Raw genomic sequence first — 25,645 nt, 5'->3', positions numbered from 1 at the left:
TGGCCCTGGGCAAGAAAGCCATCAACGGGGATTCCGGTGCTACTGCTGACAGTAACACTAACATTGCAGACTGTTGTTACACAGAGTCAATAGAAACTGTTCAGTCAAGGGAAAGCAACAAAGAGCTTGAACCGTTGACATAAAATACACATTTTTTTCAATATTTTGGCTTTTGATGCTGTGATCGTCCACTTTTGATCAGGTATTCCAGTTTAAAGGGGACCTATGATGGTCATTTTCTGGCCCTTTGTATTGACTTGTGGACTTCTTTGGAGCAGCGTCACACGAAAACCAGCACAGAAGGCGTTCTAGAGCTTCCAGAATCTGCACCTACTGCAACTGTATTTCCTTGGATTTCAACCTGTTTCGGTCTGTTTTTATTTATTCCAACTCCCAAGCGGCCCCGACTACTTCTGAACCACACTTATTGTGTGGAAATATGGGCTAATAACTATAAAAGCAATCTTCACTCGCTAAATGTACTGCAAAAAAGGTCAGTAAGGATAATTCATAATGCCGCCTACAGAGAACATACTAACTCCTTATTTCTAAAATCACAAATACTTCAACTTGCTGATATAGTTCATCTTCAAACAGCTAAAATAATGCATAAGGCTAAAAACAACCAATTAGCTAAAAATGTCATCCAATACTTCTCTACAAGAGAGGAGAAATATGATCTCAGGGAAGAAGTACATTTGAAACACTTCTATGCTAGGACTACGTTAAAAAGCCATAGCATTTCAGTATGTGGAATCAAACTATGGAATGGATTGAGTAAGGACCTCAAACAATGCACAACGATGAGCCAATTCAAGAAACAATACAAGCAGTTGATGTTTGCTAAATACAAGGATGAAGAGTCTTGAACCAGTCATGATGTGCTATATATATCACTATATTGACACTTACTATGGTACCCATTATGTCATTGGATGGTCATATCACCTCCTACTTCGGTACGAGGTACATTGTTAAAAAAACAAACCTTAAACTGTATTATGGAAAGCAGGAAGTGAACAAATGTAACAGTTACTGATTGTAAAAGTACCAGATGGAGGGGTAGGATTTAATAAGCTTTGCTTCTTCCTACTCCTTTTGGACATGTGGAACTGTGAACTAATTATGGGATGCACTCAATTGGAATCTGATGCATGTTCAAATGAAATAAAACCATTACCATTACACTTGTTGTCTGTATGGTAGTTGATAATAATTGGTTGAACCCTTTGGGGGCTGCACGGTGGCCGAGTAGTAAGCATGTAGGCCACACAGTCAGGAGATCGGGAAGACGTGGGCTCGATTCCCCGCATCTTTGTGTGGAGTTTGTATGTTCTCCCCCCGTGTGTGGGTTTTCTCTGGGAGCTCCGGTTTCCTCCCACATTCCAAAACCATACATTAGGTTCACTGTCAGGTTGACGACTACACTATGTTTTCTCCGTAGTGTGGCTGGCTCTCCCTTAGAGATAAGGTGAGAAGCTGCTCGGGAGGCGTTGTCCCTGTGTGTGACTGGCCAATCACAGAGCGTCAACTTTGAATAAATAATGAGAATTTTCTTTCAACACGACTACGGATAATGAAGTGTCATATGCATATCCGGCAAAAATGCATTATCCGTAAACGACTATGCGGCTCATCCCTAGTATGTACTATATGCAATTTGAAGAAACAGAAACAGTTCTTGAGGGAGTCTAACTGGTGTGAATGAAACAGGCAAACAAAGATGAAGTTGAAATGAAGTAGTATAATATATTTTTTGGGGAAAAGGGGTAAGTGTAACAAAATAAAACGGGTAGTAAGAAAAAAGATTTAATGAACAAAACCCCCCACCTTCCACTTGTGTTAGTGTCGGCACCGATCCGTTTTACATTTTAATGCATAAAAAGAATCACATAACATTTGTTTATTGCATCAAGGCTTTTTGACTTTGTCAGGAAACTCTATTTCAACAAAATAAAACCAAATAAATAATTTGATGGTGGTTGACAGGTCCTTGAGTTTCATTGGTATAAGTTCATTCATCAGTTCAGAATGTTTTGATGTCCACTAATTAAAGCGTTGCCTACCTTTTTTGTGTTACTAGAAATGTTGCGTACGAATGTTTATCTTCCACTTCTCACAAAAGCAGAAGCGAGCGTATAGAATGGTTCCCTAAATATGTCCACAGTTAGCCCCTATATGCTCTTTATACTTTCAGATGCTGTTCCAGTTCACATGTTGGTGAACTTGGCCTACTGGCCTGCTGTTCTAATCCAGCATGTGGGCCAACCTTTTTCCAGCTATCTATCCTGTTACTGTGAGCCTTGTAGTTTACTGTAATCTAATCCCAACCACCCGCCACCAAGGATTGTCAAATGCCAGATGCTCATTTGCACTTGCAGGCAGGCAAACACACATAACTAGTCTAGTGTCTTAAAGGGGACCTATAATGCTCATTTTATCGACCCTTTGTATTAGGTTGTGGACTTCTGTAGAGCAGCTACACACAATAACACAGAACCTTCCAGAATCCGCACCTATTCCAGCTGTATTTCCTTGGATTTGTGCTTCCCGCCAGTTTTAATTAATTCCACCCGTGGTCACACTCCCAAACTACTTCCTGACAAGTGCGATCGACACGTTATACTTTAGTGGGTATAGGAATTGAATAAAGTCTTTGAATAGTCTTTGGATCATTGACAAGTGTTTAGGATCTATTGGCTCAAGGAGGGGCACTCATTGTTACACACACTTTGTCAGAAGCACCGCTGGTGCCGTGAAGCTTAGGAAAACCGATGGTGCTGCGTCCACCTGGCCTGCTTGATGAAAAGCACTCATTGTCTGACACACTTTGTCAAAGGCCATGTGACGTGGAAATACCGTGTTCCAGAGAGTGAGCGCTGTGGTTCTCGCCACCTCTGTGGACACACAGCGTGTGCGACATTAGTGCACCTTTCCCAGCGACAGCGCTCTGCTTCAGTTGCAGATATCTCACGTTCATGTTCACAAAAACAGTTCCATGTGAAATACTTTTCTCTTGCTGGGAATCACCAACGATAATAACTTCTGCCTGAGCTTGTCTCGTGAAGCAGAGCAGAGTGTGGGGAGGGCAGAGACCGTATTGTGCCTACAGCCACGCCCATAAGGAAGCCTGCTCCTCGGTGACATCACAAAAGAACAATTTTGCCTTCTGAAACCGAGCGTTTTGAGCCACCCCAAACCTTTTTCAGGGCTCACTTCCAAATGGGCAAACCTCTATTTGAAACTTGGGTTTCATTTTGTTTACAAAGACATCGCTTAATCTCATAAAGGCGCCGCTTAGCTACAATAAAATGTATTTATTTGAACTTTACTGAACTGGGAGCACAATTCAACAGTGAAATATGATTTCAAATACCAGTAAATATAAACATTATGTATTGATAGTTGATAAACAGTGCTGTCACTTGTTGGTTCATTGTATCCTGAAGCAAGTGAGAGAGTATCCCAGGGGATAAGTTTCATTTTAAGTGTAATTTAAGGCCTAAAATGTTCATGAACTCTCAATAAGTAACTGCCGCTCATGACATTTTTTCAAATGTAGTAAGGAACAAATATTGACATTTATGCTGACCTTTTAAAGTCTTGCTTTGTTCCATTATTTTGCAGACAGAAATAAAAATGACTCAAGCATTTCAAATGCATTTATGCATTATGCATTTATTTGCATTATAAGACATGAACATGTTCGTGGTAGGGAATCAGGAACTCCACCCACTTGTGGCCGATGGTGGCGCTTATCTGCTTACAACCATGCCCATATAAGGACGTCCGCTCCTCTGTGACATCACAAAGGGGCAGTTTAACCACGCATTTTGAAACCAAGCGTTTTGAGCCATCCCAAACTACTTTCTGGGCTAACTTCCAAATCCCCGAACCCCTATGGTACCCATTATGTCATTGGATGGTCATATCACCTCATACTTCGGTACGAGGTACATCATCAGTCCAGGATGTACCCCGCCTCTCGCCCGAAGACAGCTGGGATAGGCTCCAGCACCCCCCGCAACCCTTGTGAGGATAAGCGGCAGAAAATGAATGAATGAATGTTTTGGGTGGAACTTTTTTTGGCCCTGAAATGGGCGTACACAAGCTTTAAAGATGAGACCCCCAAAGTCCAATCTTTCACAGTGGAGTAAACACAACAAGTTTTGTTGATTGTTGGTACTTGTATTGTTGGTAACTGTATGTTTCGGAGGTTTTGCAATTTGACAAAATAGCCCATCTTAGCTGGAACATGTGGACATGTTTTTTCCGGGTACCCTGGTTTCCTCCCACCTCCCACAAATATGCATGTTAGGTTAATTGGAGACCAAGTTGTCCATGGGTGTGAATGGTTGTCTAATGTGTCCTGTGATTGACAGGTGACCACGGTGTACCAGTCAGCTAGAATAGGCTCCAATTGACATACGCTTGAATATTTTCCTCATATGTAAATCCAAAGCAAACAGAAAGGGAATGGTCATGTATATGAAGGAAGTGTCGCTGTGTTGGTAAGACTGACAGTGTTTGTATTTGACAAGGTTCCCTGTTTCAATGATGTACTTGACAAGCATGTTTCCCCGATTCCCTAATCGACGCATGCGTGTATGGAGACCATTTTAGTCTGTCTAGACAGAATTCTACCAAGTGAACTCTATGTGAACCGTGCAGACTTAAACACAGAGTGATACCAGGCAAAGGAGGCACGATGGATGCTGAGGTGGCCATCAAGTTGTGTTAAACAACGCTTGGGCTTCCGCTGTGTCATGGTCATAATAGTGCAACGACAAGCAACCGTTCTGTTGATACTTCTTCACTGTTACGGGGGGGGTGTCTCTACCAGGACTTCCAGAAAAGGACACAGAACAAGTCTTGGAAGCAAAGGGAAAACATGAAACAGACTGGAGATGTCCCGAGTCATGAAGGCAGACCTCAGTACTGACATGTTTTGTACATGTACTGCTTTGTTTGTAATACAAAATAAATAGTCAATAGAACAGATCCATGGAAAGCTTACGTATGTTATGATGACTCCTATTCATAATCAGGCCTGTTTGTGAGACAGTGGCTGTCGTTTATCTGCCTCGTACAAAATTTGATTTTCTTTATTTTTTTAAGTATTATTCCCACGTTTCCCATTTTCAAACTCAGCAAAGGCTAAAAGACCAAGGACCTGAAATGTTTTGTGTTTTGTACTTGAGGAATAAGCAGTCAACAACAGTTGCTTGTGACATGTCTAAAAATAGTCGTCAGTATTTGCACCATTGTAAAGGGCTTTTTCTCTTGGTAGTGATATAGTGATGGATGTTGTATGCTGACATTCATTAGCACACTTTTCCTTCCTCAACCTGAAGCTATGGTATTTTAATGGCAAGTAGGTGCATAATTGATTTAAGTTGAAAAAAAAGACGAACATATACAATACAGCATAAAATCCTTGAAAAGATGACCAGAGCCCTTGTATGTCTTTACTGGACCTATAAGACTCGTATATTCTTAAAAAAAAACAATTGTTTAGTGTTTCACAGCGACTGGTTAGTCGTTGCTTCCGTCCCTGTGCGGATACTGCTCATGTGAGCGTATTGGATTTCTGCCACATCCTTCATTGGCAATACTGGAGATCACACAAATGTGATGGAATAAAAGCTCAGGGTAGGAATGCTCCGATCAATCAGCCACCAATCAATATTGGACGATTTCTGTCGTAAAAAACATGCAATCATCACATGGAGATAAGCGCCTTTCGCCTGCCAATCACCTGTCTCACGTAGGGTTGCCAATAGGCCTGGGCGACATATCGATATTTCTAAAATATCGATATTCCTGTTAAGCATGATATAAAAAAAACAAGCATATGGATTTGACACGGAGGTCTCATGTTTCAATATGGCGCCTCCCAAGTGTAAGCTAGTGAAGGCAGTGTCATAGTGCTTTATGTATTACTTGTTGTTTTTATGCCATACCGATCCCCAGCTATAGATATTCATCTTATTACGTTTGTAGCTTGCAGCTTGTTCCATTGTTTACACTCGGAGCAGCTGTTATGTTTGAGAATCCCTTCGCTATGTGGAGCGATCATAGATCCCCATGGAGATATGAAGGAGGAGAGGCTGCATAGTGGGAGTAAACAGCAAAAAAGACAGCATAAAGGTTGCTGTATAAACACAGTATCAACTAGGGTTGGACCATATGGACCTATATCACAATTTTTTGGGATGTATCACCATACAACGCTAAAAAAAACTCTATGAAATTTCAATTAATCGAAATCTTGTATAAAAAAATCTTCAAACCATAAGCAAAACTTGTGAAAAACAGTGAAATACACTTGTCTCAAATTATAAAACACATGTATTTACTGGTAAGAAAGTGGCTACATTTTCTAATGGGATGTTAGCCTCTGTACACATTGCTACTGTGCCTTTCATGGATTGTCTCGATGTGGACAATTTTATGCATTTTTTAAAATTCTCATTGTGGAACAGTACTGGATCAGATTGCTCCGGTTAAAATCATGAGGTCAGCACAAAGACAAATATGGGAATTTGGGTGTTATCCTTGACAAGGACATGTCTGTGGCTAGTGGCTATTTGTCCTTCAAAAATAAACTTAACTTAAACTATATTCAAAAGGCCACTGATGCACCACGGGTTGTGTTTTACGCCGGCAAAAGAGTCATTGTCCATACAATCTTGTTCCGTTCCTTCGTATTTCCTTTTATTACCAAGCAAGCAAACAAAAAAGGAACAAAGGCATTGTCTCCTGTTGCCTCTCTTGCTCTGGTACAAAAACCATAGGCCCACCCCGGTGCATGCTGGTCCTGTAAGCACTACCTACTTAAATAGATTGCAGGTGCCCAGGGTGTTATCCAATGAAATAAACCCACAAATTAACTACTAATTAACCCCAACAAAATATGATAGATAAACAAATAACTAACAAGAAAATATTATCAAGTAATCCAAGCAAAACAACAAACAACAAAAAATCAACAGATATTAGAAACCGAGGAACACACTACTAAATAGCACCTACAATGTCATTAGAGCATCACTGCAAGCAGCTGACGAGAAATTGCTTCTTTTAAAAGAAAAATCTCCAACGTCAGGAATAGGGTGTCGTATGATGATTTGGAGCTAATCGTTCATGCCTTTGTGTCTTCACGACTAGACTATTGCAATAATCTTTTCTCTTGTCGAGGTCTTGCCTACAATTGGGCTGTTGCTCCGAGGCTTTAGAATGACCTCCCTCTCTCTCTGCGTTCATTAGATTCTGTTGATGTTTTTAAAACTCAACTTAAATAGTTTTTATTCCGTAAGGCTTATATATCCACTGTTGTTTTATTTTTGGGCTCTCTTAAACTGTATGGATTGGTATTTTTTTTTTTACTGTTATACTGTTCAAATTTTTATTTTTGATTTTGAAGCACTTTGTGACCTCTTGTCTGTGAAAGGTGCTATATAAATACATACATCATACTTTAACTTACTTCCTACTAAATCTTCAAGCAACTGTAATGTCTGTGCTTGTGAGGAAGGAAGATGTAGTCACCCATGCAATTCCAACTGCATATGCAAGATATTTTTTATGAAAACGGCGCTCCTATTTTAAAGGAGGATCACGGAAGTATGTTCCGTCTGTGGGGAATGTGTAGCTAATATGAGCAACTTTCGAAAATAAATTTGCTTCTCGTATTTATTCACTTATAAACTTCTAAACGGGCACTGTAAAACTTTCCTTACATTATAGCTGTAAAACACAACCTGGTGAAAATATACTCATCCAGCCCGAGTCCTGCACACACAAGCTCACCCTGCTAGCTTCCATTCACACAAGAAGATATTTAGCCAACTTTCGCCGACATTTATCGCCATTTCAACCTGTGTAGGTTGGGAGGGGATTGTTCAGTGTTCATAATGATTGTTTTACCTTTTAAAGTCTCGGTAAGCACAGCAATATGTGCCTTTCAATGACGTAAACATTTACACTGCATGTCGTATGTGATTGGTATTGGTATTGGTATTGGTATTGGTATTGGTATTGGTATTGGTATTGGTATTGGTATTGGTATTGGTAGCGTCCGATTTCACTCATGGATTATTGGGATCGGTATGGCAGCATAAAATCCTGATCGGACATGCCTACCTACTTATTTGGCTTTGACCTTTTGTCTAAACTCAGTTAGTGTAAAAAAATATGGGGATATATAATGTGTATTGACATCCAACCTAAATATATCGGGATACGAGTTTTAGTCCATATACCCCAGCCCTACTTGCCAACAAAATTACGCTTTTGGATCTTTGTTTACACGCTTTGCCTAGCGGTCACTGGCTGTACTTTGCATAGGTGACATAAGTTATCTGGTCTTCAGACTCCAAATGTGACTTTTTATCTCATTGATATTTTGTTTTTAAATCAAACAAGCAATGCGGTTAGTTCAGAGCTTATTTTTGTCCTAGTCACATGCGGCTGTCACGTTCATGGGGTTTCTTACTGTCTTTTTATCATTATACTAATTGTATCTTGTCCTCAAAACACTATTTGTTTGTGGTTGTTTCATGAACATAAACACATAGGGCTCTAATTTCATGGCAGAGCGCAGCGCAGCCTTTGAAGTAGTAATTTGGTTCAGCGCATCACTGTGGCAGCCAGTTTGGTAATATGGTAGACTGGACTGCGCTGAGGTGGGCATGGTGGCACACCAGGGAATATGTCCACATTTTCAGCTTGGCGCTGTGACAATTTTGTGACAAAGCAGCGCACCAGAGGTGCACTGAAAAATCGCCAGCTCTGGTCTATTGTTGGTGCAGGCCCCTGCGCGGTGGTAAATTGACTGGCGGGCGCACAGTCTACACACGTCACCCAAAACTCACAGGCAGGTTTTCCAGAGTGTCACCCACATTTCAGTGGAAAAAGCAAGGACAGCAACCACTATTTAATGTTTGATTGTTGCTCAGGACAGTTAAGTAAAGAGTTTGGCTTCTCAAAACAATACGCCTTCAAAGCATCATACATGCATCACAACCATGCCTATTCTCAAAATATCAAACCTCACAAATAACTCGCTCTGCGTTATTTTCTCTGGCAATTCAGTGCAATGAATGCTGAAAATGCATCCCATAACGCCTAATGCCTGCTCCTGTCTTCTCAGGACCGCAAGCTGACCAAGGCCGAGCAGCAACGCTTCAAGGAAGAAGCAGAGATGCTGAAGGGGCTCCAACACCCAAACATCGTGCGCTTCTATGACTCTTGGGAATCTGTCCTTCGTGGCAAAAAGTGCATCGTACTGGTCACTGAACTCATGACCTCAGGAACACTCAAAACGTACGTAGGATGTCATTTATAGCCTCATGTCTTTTCCTTTCTAATGACAATGATCCATGAATTACTTGTAAACATTGCCATCAAAAATCAACAAGAGTATTCCATGGGTATTGTGGTTGTAGTTTGCTGTGTTATAACCTAGGGTTAGTATTTGACTATATTTCTTTGATTGCTATTAATCAATGTCCAAATATACTGAACTCCTCTTTCCATACATGTGTTTTATGGAGCAGAATCATGCTCAACACAGCTCACGTCAGTTCCAGCACAATACTGACGGTAAATGCTATTGCAAAAAAGGTGAAGTGCACGTTGAAAATGTTGTACTTTTAGCGTCAATGCCACCGTAGTGTAGACTGCAGCCTTTGACTATTTATAGTAATATTCAAAAACGACAACTGGGTAGATCTACAGTGCCAACATCATGATTTACATGTCTATGAAATGAATTTAACACAGCCTAATAGGACCTGATGTGGAGAAGGGAGCATCACATAACAATATCCATGCAACCACGTCTCCTCCTGCAGTTACCTGAAGCGCTTCAAGGTAATGAAGCCCAAGGTGCTGAGGAGCTGGTGTCGGCAAATCTTGAAGGGCCTTCACTTCCTTCACACCAGAACCCCTCCTATAGTCCACAGGGACCTCAAGTGTGACAACATCTTCATCACGGGCCCCACCGGCTCAGTAAAAATAGGTGATCTGGGACTCGCCACCCTCATGAGGACCTCATTCGCCAAGAGCGTCATAGGTAGGATTTTTAAATAGGCGGTGGTGAAAACAATGCATGTGATTGCTATATCAGCACAATGAATAGACATTTTTATAGCAGGCCTCAACTGCCTTTGTTGTATAGATTAGTATTGATAGTCACTGTAAAATGTATGTGGGCAGCACTTAGACAAGCGTAATTGTACTTCATAGGCAATTTAAGCAAAGCAGAGAGGATGCTGCACACTGTAAAGATTGTAAACCCTGCTAATGGCCCCTGTTGGGCTCTATAAGGATATTAATAATGAATACAAATGTCAAAAGTAATGGGCGTGAGGCTGTATTTACCTGTTCTGCTGTAAAGGAACGCCAGAGTTCATGGCTCCAGAGATGTATGAGGAACATTATGACGAATCTGTGGACGTCTACGCCTTTGGGATGTGCATGCTGGAGATGGCTACATCTGAATATCCCTACTCCGAGTGCCAAAATGCCGCTCAGATTTATCGCAAAGTTACAAGCGTGAGTCCCTTTAAATAAAAAAATAAATAAACTATTGGTAATTTAGGCATTCCAGCTACGTATGTTGTGTCTGTGGTTGTTTAGGGTATAAAACCAGCCAGCTTTGATAAAGTGAATGACCCAGAGATTAAAGAGATCATCGAAGGTTGTATTCGTCAGAACAAGAGCCAGAGGTAAGCAAGTTTTCATTTTATGTCCGTGCCACCCAAAATTCCTTCAGTACTTTTCCAAGTAGCTCCTGGTTCCTTCCACAGACTGTCCATCCGAGACCTCCTGAATCACGCCTTTTTTGGTGAGGACACGGGGGTCCGAGTGGAGCTAGCAGAGGAAGACACAGGCACCCAGGAATGCTTGGCTCTCAGGATTTGGGTTGAGGAGCCCAAAAAGCTGAAGGGGAAACATAAAGATAACGAGGCCATTGAGTTTAGCTATGACCTGGAGAACGACAGCGCCGAGGAAGTGGCTCTGGAGATGGTGAGGCAATGTTTAAATGGTAGAAAAGAAAACTCCTTTATCACCCGTTTCAAGGTAGCCTACTCCCCTGTGACTCTACTTTTACAGTATTATTATCCATCTCCGTCTCATCACAGGTAAAGTCCGGCTTCTTCCACGAGAGTGATGCCAAGGTGGTGGGGAAATCCATTCGGGACAGAGTCAATCTGATAAAAAAGTCACGGGAGCGACAGCAGCAAAGCTCTGACGAAAGACGGGACTCTGCTGTATCCTGTACGCATCCATCCTGTCCATCTTCACTGGGGCCAGGAGCAACTGGACTAACAGGCGCAGGAACTGGGCAGGAATCTGAGGACCCACATCAAGTGGAGCAGAATGCGGTCAGAAGGGCGACACTATGCCTGCCAGGTCCAATATACACAATCGCATGTTTTCTATACTGCTTTTTTATTCTCCTCATATTCTAACTACGCTTTACTGTGAAGGGGAGAGCCTTGGGTCTGCCAGCTGTGAATCTTATGCACACGGACTAAGCCAATCAAACTCTCAGCCAGGAGAATCATTTGCCCTTGCTCAGACTTCTCAGCCCATGACGACATCTGTATGTGTAACGTTTGATTTCAGTGCAATCATAAATAACAGCAGAATGACACGGATGATCCGCTATTTTATTTCCCTACAGTGCACAGGAACCCCGGCCAATGCTCCGAGCCTCCCATCTGGTGAAGGCGGGGGTGTCCCAAATGTCCCTGTTGGCCACAGCGTCTGTCTGTCCAGCATGGCCATGGGTCAAAGCGGGGGGCCCCCTGCTGGTCAGACATTTCTTCAGCCCAGCACCATGGTTCCACAGGTATCACCAAGCATACCTCAGAAAGAAGTTTGGGGCGGGGGGGTCCTTCGAGATGGGGCCCATCACACTCTATGTTAATCAGTGTTTGTACAAATACGACCATGCCATCTTCATACCACTTTTCATCCCTGATGGTGCCGTCATTGTCATTGTTAGTCATTGTCCCCTATAGATTCTTCCAATGATAAGAAATTAATGATCATTTTGTAGGCTTTGTTTATTTAAGAAGAAAAAAAACTGAAGTGATTTTGTGAAGTATATTTACGCCAAATTATTTTCTGATTATTAACTGATTAATAATCTAAAAGACACATCATAAAAAAGGTCCAAAAAATGCATTCAGATTGATGATGCCACCTTCATTTTTAATAATTACTTAGCATCTCAGTGATATGCTGGAGCCTACCCTAGCTGACTTCGGGCGAGAGGCGGGGTACACCCTGGACTGGTGGCCAGCCAATCATAGGGCACATATAGACAAACAACCATTCCCACCCACATTCATACCTATGGACAATTTGGAGTGGCCAATTAACCTAGCATGTTTTTGGAATGGGGGAGGAAACCGGAGAACCCCGGAGAAAAAATGTTTAGGTTTTCTTGTACTCCTTAGTGCCAGTCAGTGATTTGTGTGCAGAGACTTTACGGGAATTCTTCTACACTGCAGTCACTTTGTACCTCACAACTGACATTAACATTGATGGGGGGGGGGCTATCGAGTTGAAACACCTTTGTAGTTGGCTTAGTGTAGTTTAGTTTTTATGTTTCAAGTTGTAGAACAAGCTATGCTACCATCAGATTTGATCTTTTTTCCTCCCCAAATAACTGTTTACCCCACCACAAATCATGTTCATAATCCTGTGATGCTGTTTATCTGACTGACTGCATGCATGCAGGACTTTCCCCAGGACATTTGGTGGAGCGTGCTCAATCGTCAAACTAAGCCTGAAATACTTGGGACTGTATGCAACACAAAAAAAAATCTAAATTTTTCATAATTCCAAATTAAACTTAATATTTGTTCGATCTGAATAAAATAACTGCCATTCATGGCTGTTGGCATTCAGCTACATGTTCGTAATGCGTACACACATAAATACTCTCCGAGAGGTGATCGACAATATACATTCATGTCGTTGTTACGATATGTTGCTACCCAATGATAGCTTACATTAATAGCTACACTACGCAAAATAGCTATCATTAGCTGACAACAAATATAACTAGTTTGTGTTTGTGTGTAACTCCAGTATAGCTTGCGTACTCAAAGCAGGAAGAAGTGGCATATGTATACTGTAATACTTGCAGTTCATAGAAAAGTTGGCTCCCCCCGGCAGCTGCATACAGTCCCTTTTGAAGACATTTAAAACTTAAATGTTTCTATTGTTCAAATTTAAGCTGAGGTACCTCCACTTAAAAACAGTGGGAAATCCTGCACTATAAAATGTGTTCATTGTTGTGGCAAAGCTTATTCTTACCTAATTTTTACTACTTTCTCCCCCCCTTCTTTCACCACCAATCATCCTTCTGTCACATACTGAGCAGTCGCAAACATCCCCCCCAGATGCATTTCAAACCATCACACCCCATGGGCTGTTGGCCCAGTCACACTCATACATCACCCCTGCTCTCACTTCATCTGTATCCCTCAGTGATCCTTCCGGGCTAGCAGGGACCATTGTTGCCCCCATTCAGCATCCCCAAGCCACTCCCATGCAGCTGAGTGACATCATCCGCCAGCCGGCACCCCAACAAACACAACCTGTCATGATGCCTCCGATAGGAGTCCAGACAGCCCACCTTCAGCAGCAGCAAGTGGACATCCAGGTTGCTTTGGCAGAACAACGTGCCACTCCGCCTACTGTGGGACAGCATCCACAGATCCTTTCAGCAATAGCTGTCCACAAACATCAAAATGAGCCTCTGCAACAGGTCTGTGCGCAGCAGACCCTTCAACCAACTCCACAGGAGCAAGCAGCATTATCGGGTATGGAGCAGCAAGCTGTGCCATTGCCACATCCAGGAGAACTTTCTCAACCAACAAGGGATCCTTGTGAGCAGACCATCATGCACACTCAGCAGCAGCAACACAAATCTTTGGTACAGCTGCAGGAAAAGCAGCACGTTTTCCAGCTTGAGCCACATCAAGCATGTGTCCCACCTGATCAGCAACCAAACCAACTGAAGCAGAAGCAAGCCCTTGTGCATAAACAATTATTGGATCAGCAACAAGCGCTTATTCAACAGCAGCATCAAGCCCCGCCTCAGCAAGCACTTTTACAACATCAGTTCAAGCAACAGCAGCAGCAACATTTGTATCAACAAACCCAGGCAAAAGTACACGAAGATCCCTTGATTCAACAGCAAAGTGGACAGCAAGAACCTGTCAATCAACAGCCCCAGCAGGCTCAACAACAAACCTTCTTACAGCAAAAGCTCGTCTTCCAACAGCAGGAACTGCAACAGAAGCAGAAACAAAGCCATCAACAAGCTCAACTGCATCCGCAGCAGCAACAAGACGTTCTGCCACAGCAACAGGCTCTACTACAACAACTGATCAAAGAGCAGCGCCAACACCAAGCTGCCATTGTTCAACTTCGGCAAACAGAACACCAAGAGACCGTTCCAATTCCTCCAAGTAGCAGCGAGCAGCTACAACCACGTTTTCATCAGGCATGCACCACCGAACTAAACAGCACGTTCATACCTCATACCCCTGCCACTGCCACCGGGCAGCAGGGACAACAGCAAACTCTGTCTCAGCATGCTATTCCGACTGCAGTCAATCCTCGTATCCCAGCTGGAGCTGAAGTCATGCAGCACCAAACTCATATTTCCTGCCAAGACCCGGTTACCATGGTTGTACAGCCTGCTCAGATTTCTCTCCCGATTCCAGCTCAAGCCCTGTCCCAACAAGGACAAATTGAAGCTCATATTCAGAACCGAATCCAGGTACCGGCGCAGTTCCTAAGTCAGTCTGCAACTCAAGCCGCGCCAACTATGATTGATGTCACTCATATGGTTGGAACGACCCAAGGACCGGCACAAGTCGTCATCCAAGCCCAGAAACACCAGACTACTTATCCTGAACCGACTTCTACTGTGAACAAAGGCTCTGCTCAGACATTCATTCAAACTCAGCCTGTACAGCAAGTAGTTAGCCAGACCCACCAAGTTCATAACCAGAACCCATCTGCTGACACGCATATCATGGGCCAACAAAGCATACCTGCTATCCAACCTCCAACTGCCACCAATTCTAGTCATCTCCAGCATGAGACTCTTGTTCACCATAACGTTCAAATACCAGCCGTAGTGGAGCCTCGGCTTCAGCAACAAACTCCAATCCAGCCCCTTGTGAAGGTGCAAGGTCACACTTCCCCAGCCCTTCTGACCTCTCATTACGGCCCTCAGTCCACCTACCAAAGTCCACCACTTTTTCAACAGGGAACAGTTGCACAGCAACCAGTGACACAGTATCAGCAGGTGGTTACGGCTCCTGGCTCATCTGGAAGTGCTGGAACCAACACAGCCCGTCTCAGTTCTGTAGATCCCGCAAGCGTTGTCACCACTGCAGTCACTATTCCAGTGTCACATCCAGTGGTCCTACCACAGCAGCAACCTATAGGAAGCACTGCAGTGTACCCAGTAATTCAGCCCATCTCCCAAGCACAGCTACTAATGCTTTCTCAAGTTCAACACCCAGCCGCCATGGCATGTCCAAAGCAACAATTGCCTTCAGTCGTCCAGTTACCACTGGAACCCATCTTGGCTCCCAGCCATCAAACATGTCCTCTCAGTCGTGCTTTGATTGCCAGAGAAGAGACAGAGCTGGCAGCACAACAATGTCAGCCTGCCTCACATCCCCTAACCCATCCTGACACACAGATAGCCCCCAGGAATGTGGGCGATCATCACTCCCAGAGCAGGATCCCACCCAACTGCGGCGTGACAGGCGCAGCACCTTCCCCTCAGAATCAGGCCAAGCACATATTGGCAACACACACTCGCACACAAAGCAGCATTCAGGCCCAATCACACTCACAGGCTGATTCACACACACAGACGCCAACTGTTGAACAACCTGTTCTTCCTCGTGTTGTCTTTCCTGCACATGAAGTTGCCCCCAGTCCCTCCCAAACCTCATATCCCCCATCATCGCCATCCCACCAGCCTGCTGCTACCCCTGCGCCAGTGCTGCCAACATCCTCACCGGCAGCCCAGGTCACCTTATCAGGGCAGGCCGACTTTATACCTCCCTCCCCTTCGCCTGCCGCCGCCCTAGAGCTGCTTAACTCTCATGTCCCCAAACTGCCCCAAGCCTCGCTGCAAGACTGTGACATTTCCCTGCTGGGCATTTCTCAGGTACAGGAAGAATGAATTGAGAGAGTTGACTGTTCTAGGCATTGTTATTTGACTCACATGGTAGAAAGCGGTCTAATTATAGGAAAACGTTTGTGATTCAGACTAACATCTTTTTCATTCTTATGTATAACTATAAATGTTTAGCATCCATGTAGTTCTCATTGCCTTTGTTTGACCAAAATGAAATTACAGCTTCACTTGTATCCATTGCTGCTTGTTGTTTGTGTCTTTTTCTTGTGCTTCTTTGTGTTTGTATTTATGACATAAATGTTTTCCTCAGGATTGTCTACTCCTGTCAAATACAGAACGTCCTTCCTCCACAGGGTATGTCTGATATCAGAAGTGTCTCACCGTGTGTCCATCATGTATAAAGAACTTACATGGGGAATTGTTTAACATTAGTTTCAAGTGATGCCTGCATTTACTGTATATGACACGCTTTACGAACAAGACAAGAGACGTTGAGGTGCACTCTAAACTTGCTTATTGATTGCAGTCTTCAGTCACTGCCACACATGAGCAAAAACATGGAAAAAGATGACTGGGCAATGTTAGGTTATTGAAAAATACTGGCAAATAAAACATTGGCAGTGATAACAATTATGATCATCTGGCCGCCACACATATTTTACATGTCAATACTAATAAAAGTTGATTTACCTGGCCTAATTTGGCCCCCTAACTGCAGCCCAGCTTCTTGCTCTGCAACTGATGTGTGTTAGAAGCCAAAGGCCTTCAAGTTGCTAATTATGTCCCATAATGTCCATTAATATGGACTTTGTCAATATGATGTGTGTAGCACAAATTGTCTGTGTGTCCATGTTTGAATTATCAATCAAGAAAAGACCAAACATCATCCAAGGTTCGTGTTATCATCATTGTACTTCAATAATGTAGTAATTATAGAACCATAGAATTTACATTTCACCTACAACTAACAATTTTAAATTATACAGAGATGATCCTTGTAAAGATCTCTGCATGTTCGGAGAACGTGTCATATATGTTGTTTTTCCAAATGATATTAAATATAAAATATTAAAATATTACGTGTTAAAACTCAAGGACATGTCATATACTGTATATGTACTCATGTATTCAATGTCTTTGTGACTTCTGAAATATGTAATAACTAAAGTACAGCGCCACCGACAGGTCTTTGCCAGGAAATGGAGAAAACGCCATTTTGCTCATGTCGGATGGGAAATCAGAAAAAGTAAAGACTCAAAGGAGGGCTTCTTCTCTGAGACCTGAAAAAGTGTCACATCAGTTTCAACTTAGTATGCTCCAGGTGGGTGCACACAGCAACAAATAAACAATATTTCTGTAAGCATGCATCTGTTCAATCATATTTACGTAGGTGTCAGGCAGTGGGGACAACATGGTGGAATGCCAGTTGGAGACCCATAGCAATAAGATGGTGACGTTTAAATTTGACATGGAGGGAGACGCACCTGAGGACATAGCAGATTACATGGTAAGGTATCATAATAATACAATTCTGAAATTTATCGTAATAATGCTTGGTCTTAACCTGTAATATCTTGTCTTCAGGTGGAGGAAGTCTTTGTCCTCGATGTGGAAAAAGAGATGTTTGTTGAAGACCTGAGAGCCATAGTTGAGAAAGCCCAGGAAATTCTTCAAACACATGTATGAGGATTTGCCCATTTCCTTGTCGTCCAATGTTCTTTGACATTCTTCAATCTTACACTTCTCTATTAGACTGGATCTTCTGACCAGTTGCAAGTCAGCACTCCCACTAGCGCTACATGTGAGTTCATATTACCTTTGTATCAATCTTTGCCTATAATAGGGCACTACAGAATGGAAATGGGGACAATAATTGATAGTAAATAATGATGTTGATTGTATGTAATTGATTGTTGACTAATTGAGTCTTGAATATTTGTTATTTCATTGATTACTGCGCTCTTGATTGAGTTGAACTAGTTTGCATTCTGAGGAAGAACACACTAATTGTTCTGTTTATCGTCTCTCAGCTGACTCGCAGCCACATTCATCTCCAGTGGGGCGTTGGCGCTTCTTTATCAACCAGACCATTCGCCACAGAGATTCTCTTTCTAGCCAGGGAGCAGCCACCACGCCACCCACTGCAGAATCACGGCCACTTCCACCTTCTGCAGTAGACAAAGGTAAGCTCACTTATCGCTGTCATGTCACTTTATATCTTGTGTATAACGGAAAATACTAGTATCATTTAAAAATGTGGGCCTTACAGGCTGCAAAAAACATGCACCCATAGGTTTAAATCAAATCTAGTCAAACATGATGCCAGACGTAGCCAGCGATGCATGCAGAATGAAAGGAATGCCCTTCCATTGAAACAATGCTATTTGTCTACTCACATCTGCTTTGTAGGAAATGAAGGATCCCACAGTCTAGAATCCACCAGTGGGATGTCCTCTCCACCTTGCCCCACTTTACTCGATGTCGCCACTGTGCTAACCCCCGTCTCTGTTGGCCCCACTACTACACAGACACCGCATGCAACTGTATCTGAGAGCTGTATCTGTGCACCAGCCTCTACTGTTCGACCCCCCAATCCTCAAAATATTTCAAGTGATCGTGACCTGCCGATCCTTACCTCAATTTCTGCTGACCAAAGGCTGGGTGCGCCCTTATCAACAGCAAAATGTTCTGCCACAAACCTTACCACAAATCTCACGACTGCCAAAGCCCCCAGCATTCAAATGGACGTAACAGTACCCCACCCTGACTTGGAGCATCTGCAGCAGACACTTGCTCAGGGAGTCAAACAGCCCCAGCTTCAACCTGCACAGCAGCAGGTTCCAGCTGGACAGCAGCGTTTACAAGCATTGCAACCGGAGCAACAGGCCACACATAATCTCCAAGCAACACCACAACAGCAACAGATGCCAGATCAAGCGTTCCAAGAGCAAATGCAGAAACCAATACCACAGAGTACTCCACAGTGCCAGATACAACAGCAGATCCTGGCACCCCAAGCTGCTTTTGTACCTCCACAGCAGCAACAATTAAACATACAGCAAAACACAGACGTACATCAGATGTTTATCGGCAGCGCTGCCTTTAAGTCTGATCACATGTTGCCCTCATCAGTGAGTCAACAGTTTTTTCAGGCGCAACAAAATGGTAGCCACCTGCTGCAGCAACAAATTCCAATCCCCGCCCAAGTGTCACAACAACAATGTCAGACACAAAACCCAGAGCAACAGGAAGCGCTAAGTGCCGCGGAAACACCTCAGAAACAGCATCCGCTTCCCAAACAACCATCTCCACAGCACTCTGAGTCAGAGATGTCCACAGGCGAGATGAGTGTCACAGATGACACAGGCAGCTGCTCTGTGCCGTGCCATCCTTCCTCCGACTCTTCTTTGCCGCCTTTTCATTTGGGAGCTACTGAAGCCTCCTTACCGCCACTCTCCCTCACATTCACCCCATCCCCTGCTCAGCCTTCCTCTGTGGCCGAGTCAGACAGCGAGGGTCCCCCTAAAATAGAATTTGTTGACAATCGAATAAAGACGCTGGATGAAAAGCTGAGGAACTTGTTATATCAGGAGCACAGCAGTGGGGCGGCTCAAGCGGGGGGGGCTGCATCCACCCCAGCTGTCTGCACATCCGCAGGTGGAGAAGAGTCATCAGAGCCGCTGTTGTTATCTTTCCCGCCACCTCCCTCTATCTCGGACACATCTCCACACTCTTCATCTTCCACTACTTCCTCCACCACCTCCAATTCCTCCTCCACCACCCCTGACCCTGAAAGTTGTGGAAGAGCAGAGGATGCCTCCTCAGAAGTTCTCAACTCAGCAGAGCAGGGCCTAATGGAGCAGCAACCTGGCCCATCTCACCCGAACACCCACACCACCGCAGTGCCCCCTGCCACTTTCCTCCCTGTCAGTCAGGATTTCTCTGCAGGGGCCCAGCGCCCTCCGGTGCCAGGAGAACCAACCATCCTTGTGAGTGACTAACACCAGTCGGCATTTGAGTAAATCCAAAGTATTTCCTCGAATAGTGGCCTCCTTTCTAATAGACGCTTACAAAAAACGCTTCTCCAATAGGCTTCCTCTTTTTTTCCTGGGGGGAACACATGAGCGGTACCTTTACTTACCTCCATTCATAGATGCTGTTGCTAAGAAACACACATTAAAAGGTTACCCATTGAATTGGATTGGCTAACTCAGTTGCTCCCCAAAACAGATGCATGTACTGTAAGCTATCTCATAACTAAGATTAAATGAGTTCAGTGCACCTGAGAGTTGGTTCTCTCTCGTGCTGATTGAGGCCGTGTGAACATGCATCCATACATCCAAAATACAGCCATCTGCATGGGACAATGGTAAACAAAGCAATCATAAATAGCCGCTCGCATTACACATAAAAAAAACGGGGATTTCTAAGTAATAGTTTGAAAATGTGTAGCCACACAGTTTACACATACTTCACACCTGAATAATTTACTCAATACCACTGTGGGGACAAAATTACAGTGTAAGCGTCAAGGTGGCTTTAATGTTTGCATGTGCAAATAATTTTCACAAAGCCGTGCAACAAAACTCACACACTCAAAACAAACATGACGGGTATTCATTAGGTTTGGACTGTGCTGGAGCCTATCCCAGCTCAGTTCGGCAAGAGGCAGGGTACACCCAGACTGGTGGCCAGCCAGTCAGAGGGCACATACAAACCACCATTCATTCAAACAACCACACATATTCATACCTATGGACAATTTAGAGTGGACGAATTAACCTAACATGCATATAGTACTTTAGAATGTGGGAGGACATCTGGAGTACCTGGAGAAAACCCTGGCATGCACAGGGAGAACATGCAAATTCCACACAGAGATGCCCAACAGAGATTTGAACTAGGGCTGTCAATCGATAGAATGAAATAGTTAATACAGATTAATCACATTTTCCGCATAGTTAACTCAGAATTAATCACAGATAGAACTATGTTTTTTATCTTTCGTAAGCCTTCGTCTTTCTGCATGATCTCTTGTTATTTGGTAAGTAATGGTGACGGTAATGGTTTTATTTCATTTGAACATGCATCAGATTCCAATTGAGTGCATCCCATAATCAGTTCACAGTTCCGCATGTCCAAAAGGAGTACGCAGAAGCAAAGCTTATTAAATCCTACCCCTCCATCTGGTACTTTTACAATCAGTAACTGTTACATTTGTTCACTTCCTGCTTTCCATAATACAGTTTAAGGTTTTTTTTTTTTTTTTTTTTTTTTTTAAATAATGTACCTCGTACCGAAGTAGGAGGTGATATGACCATCCAATGACATAATGTGTACCATAGTAAGTGTCAATATAGTGATATATATAGCACATCATGACTGGTTCAAGACTCTTCATCCTTGTATTTAGCAAACATCAACTGCTTGTATTGTTTCTTGAATTGGCTCATCGTTGTGCATTGTTTGAGGTCCTTACTCAATCCATTCCATAGTTTGATTCCACATACTGAAATGCTATGGCTTTTTAACGTAGTCCTAGCATAGAAGTGTTTCAAATGTACTTCTTCCCTGAGATCATATTTCTCCTCTCTTGTAGAGAAGTATTGGATGACATTTTTAGCTAATTGGTTGTTTTTAGCCTTATGCATTATTTTAGCTGTTTGAAGATTAACTATATATATATCTAAGTAGTAATAGTACTGCATCTGCAAGATAATATAAACATCTTTTCTGCAATGCGAGCCTCTTCTCTGGAGTTTAACTACTTGTAGGTCCCTTGCAAATAGAGGAATTCCTGAAGCTTGGGGTGATGCGTGAACAATGTCCATCGCAGGGACTATGTTGCACACTAAACAGACTTGACTTAGGTGTAAATAAGTCATGTGGGACCATGGCATTTTGTGCCAATGCGCACCATTTGAGGTCGCAAATGATGTGCCTTATGTGTAACTTGAATGCATAAACACAATGCAAACAGTGTGCAGACAAGTCTTCACACCTTTCAGGCACCCTTAGCATCTACAAGACAAGCATCGCCAAGGCAAATTGTGAGATAATGTGGAGGCAATAACTACTATCAGAGGAAATACAGTATGTAGTTAAAGGGGAAGTGCACTTTTGGGGGAATCATTCACAATCACTATGTGAAACATGAACACATTTCTTTTCCTTTTCTGTGCATTGCTGTATTTCGATGATTTGAAACCCTACCTACTAAACTTCTTTTCTCAGCGCATTGATACTCGTACTTATGCTAGTTTTGTCAATAACAGCAGCATAGATACAGCGACACCACTTCCCATGTCCGCTTTCATTGGGATGGCTGTGTCTTCCAGCACAAAACGTGTGCTCCTGTCCGCAGGTAAAAAACGCTGTTCTTGTAGCGCAATTGAGAGGTTGATATCCACTCTTCCGTCTGTGAATGACGCTGAGACGAGCACTGAGGCGTCGTGTTAGCCCGCTAGATAAAAATAGTTTTTCATGTTCGCTGCTGCAATAATAATACGGCTGTAGCTTGGTTAATATACAAGTCAGTTATGTAAATGGAACACTGTTGCCGTTTTTTTTTTTAGGTTTTCTTGTGAGGGCTTTAGCGTCAAAATAGGTATTAACAATGATGTCCGTTGCTAGCTAGCTCAAATTAACTTGTTACTTGTTTTCTCATGCTTGAATGCACAGAGAAGGGAAAGACGCATGTTTCTCATCAGGATTGGGAATTATGGGCAAAATTTTAACAAAGGTTCCCCTTTAAAGTTCAATCATGTCTTTTACTGCCACTGCTTTCCTTTAAATGTGTTCTTTAAATGTGTGGGTATGGGTTTCTTTCTCTAGAAAATGTCTCCACCCACCCAGCCACTGTCAAATTAAACTGTCTAAACTGTCTGTTACACTGTCTAAACTGTTTTCTTAATACTTGTTTTAGGCTGTGCCCCCCTACTCTGACACCAACACCACTGGAGAAGCATTGCGACTCTCTCTCCGTCAGCAACCGATCCCCCTCCGGCATGGACCACAGCAACATAATGCAGGAGGTGGATATTTTGGCCTAAACCTGACATGTCCTAGTATCAGAAATCCTGTTAGCAAGAAATCCTGGACTCGCAAATTCAAAAACTGGGCATGCAAACTGCGTCATTCCGCCAGCTTGTTCAAGAAGCCCAGAGTCCAGCAAGGTAGCGTCCTCTTAGGGATTTTTGGAACGAGAGGAAGTGTGAGAGCAAGTGTGAGAGCAAGTGAGCGAGCGAGCGAGTGGGAATGATTGTGATGTTGAGCATGGATCTACTGTCAATCAAATATCTAGTTTAGTCATTTTAACATAGTCAATTAACTTTCAGGAAGTGTTCAATGTTGACTGCTCTGTAACCCTTCTTGTGTTTTGTTTGACTACTGATCTTAATCTGAATTCAACATTCTTTTTGTGCTCAATTTAATTTTCTTGCCAGTCTTTCCTTTTGCATGGGTTTCTCTCCGAAGAGGCAATATCAGTGAAGAATATAGGGAATGGTTGGGGGTTGGCTCCACAAAGCTGATCACCCTCCCTGCAGTGCCAGTGGCCAAGACATGTCCCTTCATTTGACATGACCCCTCCCTGCCCCCAAGTCCATAGGCCCTGCCAGCAGCAGCCTCTCAGCTCACCACCATCATAGATAGCAACATGAATCAAGTCATGCAGTGCAATTACTGAGCTGTATGCACAGTACATACAGCATAGATCTGCTTGATTGACTGCCAATTGTAGTATCTTTTGGGTGGTGTCATCATTTGTTTCTGTATCACGCATGCTACTTTGGCAACAGTTGTGTTGCATGGAATTTCATTGGGCTACATTTTTATTATGTACTTTATTTTAAACTTTCTTGCAGCGCTGCATGTATTTTTGTTGCATATATACTAGGGCTGGCAAATGATGAACATTTGTAATCGGATTAATCACAGTTTTCAAATGAATTAATCATGATTAATCACCATGTCTGAAATATGACCATTTTACTGTATTTTTATTGAAAGAAAGCCAAATTATAGGGCAGGATTATGTATATATTAACAGCGCCAAAATTTAAATCAAATGAAGTGATGGCACACATGTCTGAAAATCTATTTACCAAACACTGCTTTATTTAATTCTCGCCTGAAGTCAGCTGGGATAGGCTCCAGCATACCCCTGCGACCCTAGTGAGGATTTGTGGCACAGAAGATGGATGGATGGATGGATGGATACTTTAATATCAGATTATTTGAATCAGACTTTAACTGTTTTATTGTGAGCAATGAGGACTTGCGTTCAAAGACACCACGTCATTTAAGATGAATTCACATGTTTCGGGTGAATTTTATGGGATTTCCCAGACTCATTAAATGCAGTAAAATGTACTGAGCATTAAGGGTTACAAAGTGAGTGACAAGAATATCCACTTATTGTTTTTATTTGAATGTTTTAGACTGGGGTCACCAACCTTTTAGAAACAGAGAGTTACTTCTTGGGTCCTGATGAATGCTAATGGCTACCAGTTTGATACACACTTCTCAAATAGACAATTTGCCTTTAACTATATGTTATTGGGAATAATTAATGATATTCATCTACCCTACTGCAATGTTTATAAAGCTAGCAGTTAGCAACATAACATCTCAGCTATAAGCAGTGCACTAAACACACTGAAATAGCATGCTAACAATAGCATGAATTAGTGGCAATGCTAACTTAGCTCAGCAGTTAGCAACATAACATCTCATAACATGCTAACAATATCTAATAGTGGCAATGCTAACTTAGCCCAGCGGTTAGCAACATAACATCTCATAAGATGCTAACAATATCCATTAGTGGCAATGGCTAACTTAGCTCAGCAGTTAGCGACCAGCTTGGTATCTGAATCCCAACACACTCCAATATGACGGTGCCAACAGCGTCTAGCATTGAAGGAATGAGAAATAACCTGGTTACTCACGTTTATAAGCCACACTGTTAGTTGAACATCAAATGTTACGACAACTCTGACACCTGCGCGGCTGCCCTGGTGCATTCAGGTGCCCATCTAGTGTCGTAAATGGGAGCTGCGTATAATCATGTTCCCTTAAAGCAGCACACGGGAATGGACACAGGCAAACCAGTCTTTTGTACAAATATATTTTAAAATATATTGTACTTTCCAGTTTACATGTAATTGTGATTTAAACAAGAATAACAACGGAAAAAAAGAGATGCAGCTCACCGGTTGTTGTGATTTTCGAGGTATCAGTGAAAGCACCTCGCGATCTGTCTTTTGAGGAAGTGTTACGATGACGAACGGGCTCGAGACGTGTTTGTTTTAGTGTTGAGATACATAAACGGTGTTTGAATATCACTGCTGTTGATGTGTTCATCTCAGAATAAAGTTATGAAGACGACACAGAGTCTGTCAGACTCTGGGGGGAGCTACGCTGTGCCGCATCCGTCGTCATAAC

The 25,645-nt window shown here is 42.9% G+C and overlaps 1 protein-coding gene and 1 long non-coding RNA gene across 2 annotated transcripts in view; one reads left to right on the top strand and one right to left on the bottom strand.

The window, feature by feature from the left end:
* The window catches only part of si:dkey-151g10.3 (serine/threonine-protein kinase WNK3), a 54,623-nt gene that overhangs the window by 22,129 nt on the left and 6,849 nt on the right, over positions 1-25,645 (top strand). Inside the window, exons 3-19 of the mRNA XM_058085130.1 lie at positions 9,155-9,327; positions 9,858-10,078; positions 10,403-10,560; positions 10,645-10,733; positions 10,815-11,034; positions 11,151-11,421; positions 11,499-11,614; positions 11,696-11,863; positions 13,409-16,228; positions 16,509-16,552; positions 17,384-17,519; positions 17,589-17,705; positions 17,783-17,878; positions 17,951-17,999; positions 18,229-18,381; positions 18,608-20,187; positions 23,124-23,373. Coding sequence (XP_057941113.1) covers positions 9,155-9,327; positions 9,858-10,078; positions 10,403-10,560; positions 10,645-10,733; positions 10,815-11,034; positions 11,151-11,421; positions 11,499-11,614; positions 11,696-11,863; positions 13,409-16,228; positions 16,509-16,552; positions 17,384-17,519; positions 17,589-17,705; positions 17,783-17,878; positions 17,951-17,999; positions 18,229-18,381; positions 18,608-20,187; positions 23,124-23,373 — 6,661 coding nt within the window. The remainder of the gene's footprint in view (positions 1-9,154; positions 9,328-9,857; positions 10,079-10,402; positions 10,561-10,644; positions 10,734-10,814; positions 11,035-11,150; positions 11,422-11,498; positions 11,615-11,695; positions 11,864-13,408; positions 16,229-16,508; positions 16,553-17,383; positions 17,520-17,588; positions 17,706-17,782; positions 17,879-17,950; positions 18,000-18,228; positions 18,382-18,607; positions 20,188-23,123; positions 23,374-25,645) is intronic.
* Positions 16,011-25,200, bottom strand: LOC131137322 (uncharacterized). The gene is made up of 4 exons (XR_009131881.1): positions 25,150-25,200; positions 17,763-17,833; positions 17,585-17,682; positions 16,011-17,478 (listed from the first exon to the last, which is right to left on the bottom strand). It is a non-coding gene; the product is annotated as an uncharacterized LOC131137322 (long non-coding RNA).

Source organism: Doryrhamphus excisus, chromosome 10 (assembly GCF_030265055.1).
Source record: "Doryrhamphus excisus isolate RoL2022-K1 chromosome 10, RoL_Dexc_1.0, whole genome shotgun sequence".
NCBI lineage: Eukaryota > Metazoa > Chordata > Actinopteri > Syngnathiformes > Syngnathidae > Doryrhamphus > Doryrhamphus excisus.
The sequence above is the reverse complement of the archived record's forward strand: the minus strand, read 5'-3'. Positions and strand labels throughout refer to the sequence as shown.